This window comes from Nansenia antarctica (assembly GCF_963989245.1).
Source record: "Nansenia antarctica genome assembly, chromosome: 15".
NCBI classification, from domain to species: domain Eukaryota; kingdom Metazoa; phylum Chordata; class Actinopteri; order Argentiniformes; family Microstomatidae; genus Nansenia; species Nansenia antarctica.
In genome coordinates, this window is record NC_137685.1 from 5,821,062 (window position 1) to 5,833,561 (window position 12,500).

A 12,500-nucleotide genomic window follows, 5' to 3' on the forward strand; every position below is an offset into this window, starting at 1 on the left:
GTAAAGAGCAGAGGGATGGGGTCTGAAACAATTGGACCACTCTCAAAATCATAGACAGAGCTATGGATGCGAGGGCTTGACCATCCACGAGATGAGATGTTAAGTCGTTTTAACCATGTGTTGAAGCTATACAGTGTTTGTTAACAAATACATTGTTTACAAACAATGGCGTAAACAGGATCTTATATTTTGGGGTTCTGGTAAAACAGTTGAACTGCCTAATCTTATTAGGCATTTATAAGTTATATCCTTCAAGAATCAAATGGCTAAATATAATTAATTTAGAAGTCCATGGAAGAATGGATGTACCAATCCCAGATTGCGCCTTTAAGGGTCAACCCCCTCTGCTTTCCTCACCCACACATTAGTCGTGAACATTAACACAATTGGGTTCCTAATTAAGATTGTGATGCTCATTCAAGGAGCAGGTAGGACACCATTTTGGGGCCCTATGAATGGCATTAACATCAGGCACATCTAGAGCCGTGGGTGACGAGGTAACATTAGACAGCACCAGGAGGTTCCTCATGAATGAATGCCTGGTGTCACAGAAACATGGTCAGCAAAGCATTCCCTAAAAGCCTTAGCATTGGCGCACAACAAAAATGTGATTAGTGATAACCTACACAGAATAAAATGATTTAATTGTCTAACCCTAAACTAACTAATGACACTTGAACTAAGGTGTTGTCCCTATATGTTTAATTAAGTGAGATGTGGCTGCAGCAGGGAGCTTTTAGTGTGCAGCATATTGACTCAAATTTTGACTCAAATTTTTGTGCCCTCTCCAAAATGCCGATCATTGAACTGAAGCATCAACGCACGTCGGTGAGAGAGAGAGAGCAGAGGGAAATGAACGCAATTGAGTTCTATAAATATAACCAATATTGCCTTCGGTGAACTATTGTACCCGATTATCACACCGAAAAGAAGGTTAAGGTCATACCGGAGTATTCAATTCATAGATTTAGGCTACTAGAAGGAACATTTTCGGATATCAAAATACAACTGGGCATCAGCAATAGGCTACAGTAATAATATTGTTTATACAGAGAAAGTACAGAAGGGATTGTAAGTAACCACTTACTAAAAAGCAGAGGGGATATTCCGTTTATTGCGTTGTGCAATAATAAAATAATCAGAAACGTCACATTGTAGCGTGCGTGCACATAAGAAAAGGTTGAGTGCATTCTGGAAACTGTAACAAACTGACAAGTTAACCCGTTCACATCCAGGACTCAGAGATCCAAACATTGCAACATTGGCTCGGGGTAGACCCACGTACTTACCGACTAACCATATGAGATATGAATATTCCCCCCAAATCCATAACTCTGCACCCCCCCCCCCCCACCTTACTGTCGCCATTTTACACATTGGCGACTTCATCTAAAGCCTAGACTCCTGTCTGCACCAGATCTAATGCAATAGCGAGTATTGGAGTCAACAACTTCGTATGGGCTATCATCGCACATAATATTAATACGATGCAATTCGATTGCACGAAGGAAAAGTGATCGTACCTTGATCGTTGGTCCGGAGGAGGAATTGAGGAATTGAATCCGACATTAAATGTAGAAATGAATAATATTAGATTAGGTCCGTGCGTCGCGCTGGGAGAGGAGGTGGAGGGGGGTGGGACCTCTCCTCGGCTGAACCCGGTGAACTGGCGTGAACCCGGCCAGAGACCACCCTTAAGGCAAGGTACATTACCTCTCACTGTATGGATGTATGCATGGGGCACAGCAAACAATTATGGTCGACAGACAGTGCAAAAGACGAGGCAGCCCCAAAATGATCCGGAGTGTATTTCCTATGAACACGTGATCATAGAAGCGTCACCCAAAAAAAAATCCAAAACCCTTTCATCTCATTTTTTGGAGAGGGGGGGGGGGCTACAGAATGTAAAGACTATGATTCGAAGCGGAAGAGTTGAGCAGCACAGCCACGATAAATACTTAAAAACAGGCCCAACCTACTGAAATCTCTGGAGTTATTTTGGAGCTTTTTTTCACGATAGGCCTACATGTGGTTTTGGCGTCCCGATTGAATCAGTAAACATGTTACCTGTCATAGAGAATATGTAGGCTATGTCCATGTCCCATCCGAATTAATTGGGATGTACTCCGTTTTGGGCAGTTTACAAACCCGTCATTGTATGTAATTGTCATGTAAAAACTGAACCCAATGGAAGTTTGCAGAGGGGGAGGGAACTTGTCACCTTACCGTAAAGTCTAGGCACAGGCCCAGGTATAGCGCGCCATATTTTAGCGCGCGTAAATATCCCCCCAAAATAACGGCTCGCCATACCCCCTCTGTTGTTTTGATGTACATGTTTTATTCTTTAGTTAAAGTGGACATATTACATTCATAACTGTCTGTAGCCTATTTGTATCCTAGGTGCTCAGGGCTCGTCTTGGCCTACCGGAGCTTGCCAGTTGCCACAATCGCCTGCATCAGGTGCATGTTGTATTAAATAATTGATTGCCAGTGCAATGTTTCAATCTGAACAAAAAGCAAAATTGAGCAACTAGAGCAAAGCAGATCCTTATCCTTAGAGTAGGCTATCTGCCTATTTTATGGGGAGAGTGACATTGTAGCCATATGTATACATATGTATACATATGGTAAACATTAGGGTCAAACTTGACATTACGTTGCCCCTACACCTGTGTAGTAATTACACAAGTAACAACACTGTAGCCTATTACCACCTGTAACATAGTAGGCATTGGTAATTGAATTGTAATTCCATATGATGGGAGTTTATATTGTTTCCTAGTTTTATTTAATTATACAAACCACTTAACTCCATATGTCATTTCTTATGACCTATGTTCATACAATGTTGTTACCACAGATAAATTAGGTCTACATGTGAGAGATTTTGTCATCATTTGATCTCTCCGCCTATAGAATTTAATAGATTAATTAATTAACTAACTAATTAATTAATGCATCCTCGTCATGTGCGCAGTTGGGTACAGTAACACTGACTGGTGCAGTGCAGATTACAATCACAACACTGAAAGTGAATGAGAGCGTTTTGTTTGCCTCCAAATTCAAACTGCTGGCCAATGAGCGCAGACCTTTATTAGAGTGACAGCCTCGCAGCGCCAATGAGCGCAGACCTTTATTAGAGTGACAGCCTCGCAGCGCAGGTCTGGGTGTACGAATCTGGTTCATCTACTTTCGGATAGCCAATGGCCATCACGCATGGGGCTGGAGTTTGCAGTTTGCAGAACGCAACATTCCAAATTGAATTGGAGTGTATATCATATCAAGACGTGTTGAGTGTTACCGGTGTATTTTGTGGACCACCACCAGCAACATTATGGCACATTCTCAGTGTATCGACGACCTAGATTCACCCAGAACGTGGCCATCGTCAAGACAGGGAAATAATAATAATGATTTTAATATCCAACTCCAAGAGTTGTACAACGAGAGGCACCGGCTCGCCTTGGAGGAGCTCGTCTCGGGGGGAGTGGATCGATTTATGGATTTCCTTAAAAAAGAGGAAATCCCCAACTTTCTGTCCGACGATGAGTTGCGATTGATCGGCCGGGCTGCGGTGGTCCCGCGGTGCGTCTCTTTCCACGGGGGAGGAGAGGGGGACATGGGCTTTGAACAGTCTATGAGCAGCTCCATGGACTGCTCCTCCGTCACCTACTTCCCCGAGGTCTCGGATGTGGAGCCCCCGCTGTTGGAGATCGGCTGGCCCGCCTTCACGTCGGGCTCCTACCGGGGAGTCACCCGGGCCGTGGCCCATTTCCAGCCCAGCTACGGGGAGTGCATTTATAGTTGTAAGGAAGCTGCGAGACGCATGATCAAAAGCGCCAAGGAGGTAAATGAACAGACCAAAACACATAATAATACTGTTCTAACATTAACATTTCGTGACGTTAGAATTATAAGGTTCTATCTCCATTTTTGTCAAAATATTTTGTACATAATCTGATCCATTAGGTGTTTATTAATGCCTGTGTGGTGTTATTTTTTAAATGTTGACATTTTTGAGTTATTAATTCATAAAATACCAAGGTTCCATCTCACAAAACATAATGGAATGTGAAAACTTTGACGCTCAATATCTCTGAACTGCCATAAACGGAGATAGAACCTTATAATTCTAAACGGAGATAGAACCTTCTCATTCTAAACGGAGATAGAACCTTATCATTCTAAACGGAGATAGAACCTTATCATTCTAAGCTCACGATTTACATCATGTAAGTCATTTAGCAGACGTATTTTTTTCCAAAGCTAATTCTACGTTTAATAATACCAATAAAGTTATGTTTCAGGACAAGGTTTCACCTGACCACTCACTACCTGATTTCAAATCTAGTAGGTTACACCATTGACCATTGTGTGTGACCATGTTTGGTGAGTCAGTCCAGTAGGTTCACAGGACGCTCCTGTTGACTCTGATCAATGATCATTTGAATGTATCACTCACCTCCTGAGCAACGGCTCTGTGTGACATTTGGATTTACCATGCCACTGCACTGTACTGTTGCAACATTCAGAATATAGCTCTATTGAATTCCCCTTACATCTTGGAGCTTCAGGCACCACATTTTTAGGAATAAGATCTATTTTCTCAAAAAGGTCAGGAGCCTTTTAACGTGTGATTAACCCATCAATTACATATTTTATCATAAACATGTTGAGAACTGTTATGTTCTTAAGTTAGCATTCCAGAATGGAGGGGATGTCAGGAAAGCTTCCAAACTATGTGCCCGGGCTCAGAGGAGCAACTTCACTGAATGTGTCTGAACATGCTTTTCATACCTATTAATGTTGCAGTGTGCTTTTCTTTAACCATCATTTATGTTTGCCTTGGGTATTATCCCGAGCCCAGCATGTGTGCTATGGATGGGTTTACATCTTAAGGTTGCAGATGAGGATACAGTTGCACAGACACAGTCTGAACACATCCCAGATGTATAGTTAGTTCCTCAATACTAACTTGAAAAGATAGAGAAGAAGAAACATTTGGAAATCACTGCAAATTGTTATAAAGTTGTTATTATCCACGAGAGAGCTTTATCATGCAAACAAGACTTAGCCTGCTTCCAAAGAAGAAGAGAGTATAGCAGCACAAAAAGGCTACAAGAAGCCTGATAGTCTGTCATAGAAACTCTTCTGCTGACAAATAATTATAGATGATTGCTATGGTAACAGACCACAGTCGGTAGTGCAGTTCACCTGAGTCAACATGACAGAGAGATAATGGCCGATGAAGATCCGTCTCCATGTTTGCTTGAGTACATCCTGGCATTTGGCACTTAGACGCAAGCACCTATAAGAGCACCTCAGGCCCATCTTCATAAACCATAAGTCCACAGTGAATTGTAAACTACCTCAATAGTTCTTTGACTTGACCTGTGGCGCTGTGGTGCAGGAGGTAGAGCCGCCGTCTAATGATCGCAAGGTTGGCAGATCGGCGGTTCGAGCCTCGGCTGGCCACATGTCAAAGTGTCCTTGGGCAAGACACTGAACCCCAAATTGCTCCCAGTGAGCGGACCGGCACCTTGCATGGTAGCTTGCCGCCATTGGTGTGTGAATGTGTGTGTGAATGGGTGAATGAGAGGCCGTTGTAAAGCGCTTTGGATAAAGGCGCTATTTAAGTGCAGTCCATTTACCATTTAACACCGATGGTGTCCCATTGCAGGTGATCGCCATAGTGACGGACTCTCTCACAGACCTGGACATCTTTAAAGACCTGCAGGAGGCGTGCACCGAGCGCAAGGTGCCGGTGTACATCCTCCTGGACCAGTCATGTGCACCTGCGTTCCTCAAAATGTGCCGTAGCATCAACGTGAGCTTGGACGAGCTTCGGGTACGTGGTTTTGGTTTATGGAATAGTTACAGTGCCCTGCGTAAGTAACGGGACAGTGAAGCATTGTTTCTTGTTTTGGCTCTATTATCCAAATGTTTAGATTTGAAATCAAACAATCACCCAAAGGTAGGGGTGTAACGGATCACCTAACTCACGGATCGGATCGTGTCACGGATTTTGAGTCACGGATCGGATCATTTTTCGGATCAACACAAAACATATATATTTTTTAATAAAAACAAAATTGTCCTTGAATTCTGTAAAAACACCACTTTTAATGTGTGAAACAAAAAAACAACATTCAAGATGTCAAAACTGATATATATATCACATATATATAACATCTATATATAACAACATATATATATATAACAACATATATATAACATCACTGCTGCAAAGTAACAGAGTACTTTTTTTGTGTGTTTACACAATCACCCAGGCTGCTTAGCGGGTGATATGACGTGATATAATTGGGACAGAGATGAGTGAATGAATGTTGTTGTCAACTCAGTACACATGCAGAGAGTGAGAATAAAGCGCACATGATTGTTTTTCTACCGGTTACATTTGAATGAATGAATGGTCTTTATTGTCATTGCTACAGTACAGGTACCAAACAACGAAATTTAGGAGGGGTGGCTCCCCTGGTGTTAGGAAAAAAAAAAAACGATTTTGCTATTGATCCGCGGTACACATGCGTTCCGAACCGTGGAGGGCGATCCGAACGGATCACGGATTATCCGTGATCCGTTACACCCCTACCCAAAGGATTATTGACCAAATACTAAACATGAGTGCTTAATTTAGACATTATATTAATCTGTCCCATTACTTTTGGTGCCCTGAAATAGGGGGACTGTGTGTAAATAGTGTTGTCTTTTCTAAACGGTGAAACCGATATTTACACTAATGCCAAATAAAAGCTGAGAAACTCTTGTTTGATTTTAGTATCAGTATAAAGCAGACAAAGAAAGTATGCTTCACTGTCCCATTACTTACCCACTGTCCATATCTAGCCTTAATGTCATGCACTCACACATGTCGAATCTTCTGTCATCAACAGGATGAATCACAATGATAGTTTAAAGCACAAAATGCAAATTAACTGATGAGTACCGTTTTGCATTATCATTTAAAAAAAATAATAATATGTGAGCAGCGATTGGCTTTGGTTTGATAATTTTTTCTCATCATAGCAAATGAGAGTGCGGACCATAACGGGGCCTACATACTTCATGAGATCAGGGGCTAAGATTACTGGAAAAGTTCATGAACGGTTCATGTTGATTGACGGGAACAGAGTGGCTACAGGCTCCTACAGGTAAAAACCTCCCACTTTTCTTCTCAGTCAAATGAATGAAGGTGCCACAGTATTATATGCAGTTCATATTGAAAGGTGTCCCATGTTTTGACCAGATCCTACTTAATTACCAGACATTACTTAATAATAAAACCATTGTTTTATATGCTTGCTGTAGCTACTGTAAGATTCAAGATTCAAGATAGCTTTATTGTCTGTCACACAGTGACAGAAATTCTCCTTTGACTGGCAGAAGTGCAGCTCAAGAATACAGTTCCACATTAAAAACACACATAGGTCACATACATTAATACATACATACATGACTTACTGTCAGTCAAAAACTGGTTTGGCTTAGTATAAGTAGTTTAGTATTTTCGGTAAATCACGTTCCTCCTGTGCAGGTTCAACTGGACGGACGGAAAACTCAACAGCAGCAATCTGATCGAACTCTCCGGCCAGATCACGGAGAACTTCGACGAGGAGTTCCGCATCCTCTACGCCCAGTCTATGCCCATCGGCACCCGGGGGCTAGCCAGTGCCCGAAACAGTGGTATTTATGACCACCTGCTGATCAAACACCACCACAACGCCACCTCGTCTCCTATGCCTGCCAGGGACAGGCCTGTAGAGCTGTGTCTGACCAGTACTCCCAGTAGGGCCTTGCCTGGTGACCCTCTGTGTCTGACTAGCACACCCAGTAGACCCTTGGCAGTGCCGTCCGCCAGCGACGAGACCGGAGAGAGCCGCCGAAGGAGCAGCCAAGTGTCCAACTCTTCCACCGTCGGGGAGGACTGGATGCAGCATATCCAGGAGGTCCTGGCTGGCAGCACTGCTCAGTGCCCACTGCCCACTGGTGACCCTCCCTCTGCCAAAGCAGCCGTGGACGAGCCGGTCACACCCACTCCCACTGTCTCCTCCTGCCATATCTCCACCCAGACCAGCTGCACCACACTGGATAGCGGAGTCCAGACCGACCCCGAGAACTTTCCCCAGCACACTGATCGTCGCCACCCCAGCAACCGCAAGATGTCGTATCCGGTAACCACGTCAACCAACACCCAGACCAACGACATCCGGAGCGAGGCTACCTCCTCCTCTAATTCCAGCTGTACCTCTCCGAGGAACTGCCTCAGCCCCCCTCCGAGGAACTGCCTCAGCCCCCATGGGCTCGACCTCAGCCCCCCTCCGAGGAACTGCCTCAGCCCCCATGGGCTGGACCGTCGCCACCATCCCACCCGAAACTATACAACCGCACCCCACGACAACGACCTCAGGGACTGCTTCCGCAAGTTGACCAAAGAGCGGCAGTACCACTACTCCACCATCCGCACCAAGCTGGAGCACATGGTGACGATGCTGTCCCACCGGCGCGAGCTGGGGGACATCACCAACATGACCATGACCATGGGGATGAGCCTGAACAGACGCAAGGCCCAGAAGGAGCGCGGGCACGAGCCTAACCCTGGCGTGCAGATGGACAGTGTGAACATGGGCACTTGGCCAAGAGCCAGATGTGTACAATAAACAATGAACAGGACTTGGGCTGCTCTTGCTTGGAGGTGGAGGGTGCTGGGGAGAAGGTTATTTGAGTTTCCTAGATACACTACTACTACTACACTACAAAAGGGCAGTTTTAAAAGAAATCCTGTTTCTTGGTCAATATATTTGAATGTTGCCGACCAGGGGTACTGTATCTGTTACTGTAAATACAGTACTGTATACTGTATCTGTCAATCTTTATTGTTTTGTCATACTGTCATAGCTTTACTGTGGCATGTCCCTGTCTAAACATTTCTACTTAAGAAACAGTAAACGAAAAAAAAAAGGGTGTTAAATGTTAATATATTTTGTTACAAAATAATGGACTTGAATGAAACACTGTCGATAGGATCACCAGGTCCGGCGCCAGAGCCAACACGCTGGAAGGGCCATTGGTTTTGTATGGGTGGAGATGGTGGTTGTGTGGTGAGATGGTGGTTGTGTGGTGACATGGTGGTTTTGCGTTGCTTAAGAGCAAAATGGGTAGTGGCCTGGGATGGTCCAGTGGTCTAGCACCACAGTGTACACACATGCACACAGTGTTGATCACTTCCTGGTCAACAATACTTATACACACTGCATGGTGTAAATACAAATATGAAACTGAGCTGAGCCCACCCCTGTCCGCTCCACACCGCCGGCCTTGAGGGTCATTATTCTACAAACACAACACAATTGTCCAAAAGCTTTATTTGAGAAATAGTGCAATTTATAAATGTATATTTGTATGGCCGTTTGAGTGACATATTGTGTCTGCTTTAACTATTCTATCTGCTAAGACAGAAGAAGAGTTGTATTGTGCCTTACTGATGACAGCCTGAAAATAAAGGACTACCTGCAATTATGATGATGAACTGCACTTATATCGCACCTTATTCCAAAGCACTTTACAACGGCCTCTCATTCACCCATTCACACACACATTCACACACCAATGGTGGCAAGCTACCATAAGTCTGTCCAGGGCTTAGCTTCAGAGGGTATTGCACCATTGTTATAGTTTATAGACATACAGTATAACTGTACATCTGTGTTTCCCAAGTTTTCACACTTGAGCACAAAGGTCCTATAATAACCAAGACCAGCTCTACTGAAAAGTGCCCTCATAAATTATTACTCATAGTTTTTGTGTGAGTAATATTTAACCACAGACAACAGAGACAGAAAGCGTCCCAAGTTTGAATAACAACACCTTAGGCATGGTGTTACTATGCTGTGTCATTGTACATTGTTTACAATTCACTAGTGCAAAACTAGAATTATCTCAAGTGCTTGCTGCCAAATTAAGGATTAATTAAGTAAAGCATTACCCTAAAAGGCAGGGGAGGTAATGTTTATTTTAAATGTTTATTTTATCGCTGCTTGATATGATGTGTAGAATAGATGAATACGAGGACATTATGTTTATATTACCAGTGGGATGCTGAATAATGTGCCTTAAATAAAGACACACAATTAATCAGCACACAATTAAACCTGCACTCATAATTCTAATGTCCACAAGATTATTGCAAGACTGTTGATGAAAAAATACTTGAGCATTATAACAAATGAAATTCTATATATCATATGACTCTTTTTTTTTTAACACATTTTAATTCTCCAATGGCATTATCAGAAGCCGGCAGGCTCAATTTATTTTCCTAAAATAACATTTCACAAACTCATTTTCAGACTTGTAGAAAAAAGATCAAAACCCCACTATATTCATGTATGTTAAATGGTCAGCTTGAGGGAATCGGTTGACAAGTAAATGTGCTGGTTGTATTGTACAAAATAAATTGGCTGCTGAAGAAAAACAGCATGATAGGGAGCAGGTTCTAATGAAGGAGCAGAAGGGGCTGTCTTTGCCTATTAGGTTGAGCTCATTTATAAATACAGTGTGACTGTAAAGATATCATACTACACAAAACACCCAATGACATGTATACCATTAAGTATATGATTGACAAACGTTTCCTGAATTGGAGGTACAGTATATCACACATATACCATGTTGCGAGGTAGGGTAGTGGAGGTCACGTGATGAGTAACCTTGCCTGAGACCTAAAGTGTCAGCTCAGCAACAGTACCTTCTTTCTGCCACCAGAGAGCGCCAGAGCCTTGAATATCAACATGCTATGTATGGCCTGGTCAATTGTATTGGAGCTCCAATTCTATTTCTCTTAAGGAGGTGTGCAAATATATATTCGATATTTGATCCGAATCAAAATAGTCCATTCCATGGATCCAATCAAGAACATATTTGATGGATTAGATTGAGCAACAATACTTCATACACACTGCATGATTTCTTGACTCCATAAACAATCAAAGGAACCTTTCTTAAGACACAGGCTAGTCCTGTTCTATGTCCTTTTTTTTTTAGCTCATTTCTATAATCCCATGGGGATTTAATCTGCAGAATCTGTCGTGGTGCATACTGGGTAAAGTCATCTTGGCTGTCATAGTGGCTGACAGAAGGTGTGACATTGTGTCACTCCTACATATTGAATTAAATCCTAATCACATTAAGTGAACTATGAGCATGTCATTGTGTATTACCTGAGATCACAATTACGTTAACTTCAATTAACCTTGTGCTTGTGCGGTTTTAGAGCAACCTTACAATCGCACCAGAATAAGGATAGTTTTCAGTGTCCAACTGCAGGCCGACATGACACATGCATGGCAGTCATACTGATGTTTACACAGAATCCTAACGGGGTCCTCTTCGACACAGTTTTGCCTTTTTTTTATGTTTTCCACGCTCAGATGAAGTGGATCATCGTTTTTATGAAGTTGTGTGTGTTAATTTTCATGTGCTAGAGGACTTCCTCTCATCTATCACGACAACAACAACAATGTAATGTCAAATATTGAATGAGCAAAGTAAAACGCAAAGGGGCACTCAAGTATTTGAGTACCAACTCCACCCAGTCCATCCCCCCACTGATCCCATATTGAACAGCAGAGACGGGGGGTGAGAGACAGTAACAGCCACCTCCATTGATTATTGGATTTGTATCCATCACCCCTGAAGACTTATATGGGCTCCCTTGGTGCCTGGGTGCTAAGGTATTGACTAGTCCTCTCTCTATAGCATAAGTCACACATTTGCAATGACATTCATTAGAGGGTGATTAAATAAGCAAAGGTATACTGAATGTATGCACTTTTACTCCATCGGTTTTATGTAAGAAAGTTTGTTGATTGTTTTGGGTTTTGAGGTAATCCCAATGTTAAAACAGCTTCTGGGTGGGTACTCTGTTGGTGGTACACCAATCTAGTTTCCCCTCTCCTTGCGTAAACTCTTTAATTAATTTGACTGACTGAAATGGCTCTCCTGATGCTTAAAGTAAACCCCTTAATTACTGCAGACGCTGTTGATGAGATTGGGTCTTGATTACTTGACCTTCGTTGGTCAGACTGTGAGCTACGGCCCATTCCCACAGGCCCCATTCTGTGTCTTTTGCATTTGTCACTGAAATTAATCTTTTTTCTGTGTGTGTCTACTAGCCATTTCCTTGGACGGACACACACACACACACACACACACACACACACACACACACACATACACACACACACTACTAATCATCCGTTATCGGCCTGAATAACTTGGTCTAAGCAGTTCGCTCTCTTGTTTAACCATACTCTTGTTTAACCATACTCCTTTACTAAGAACACTGATAAAACCTGCTCGGTTGGCAGAATCTCGTCCTGTTTAACTGTCCCCTGTCATAATTAATCCTGTTTTGCAATGCCATCTCTGGTTTGTTTTCCATGCGGGAAGAGAAGGGTAGTCACCGTCCTGGAGAGGGAGTG

At 42.9% G+C, this 12,500-nt stretch overlaps 1 protein-coding gene across 1 annotated transcript; it reads left to right on the top strand.

Moving 5' to 3' along the window:
* Positions 1-3,334: 3,334 nt before the first annotated feature.
* Positions 3,335-9,483, top strand: fam83d (family with sequence similarity 83 member D; the record flags this gene model as incomplete). The annotated part of the gene is made up of 4 exons (XM_080545705.1): positions 3,335-3,847; positions 5,681-5,848; positions 7,048-7,172; positions 7,556-9,483. The coding sequence occupies 4 exons, from the start codon at positions 3,335-3,337 to the stop codon at positions 8,676-8,678; spliced, it is 1,929 nt and encodes a 642-aa protein (XP_080401831.1). The 3' UTR covers positions 8,679-9,483.
* Positions 9,484-12,500: the final 3,017 nt, after the last annotated feature.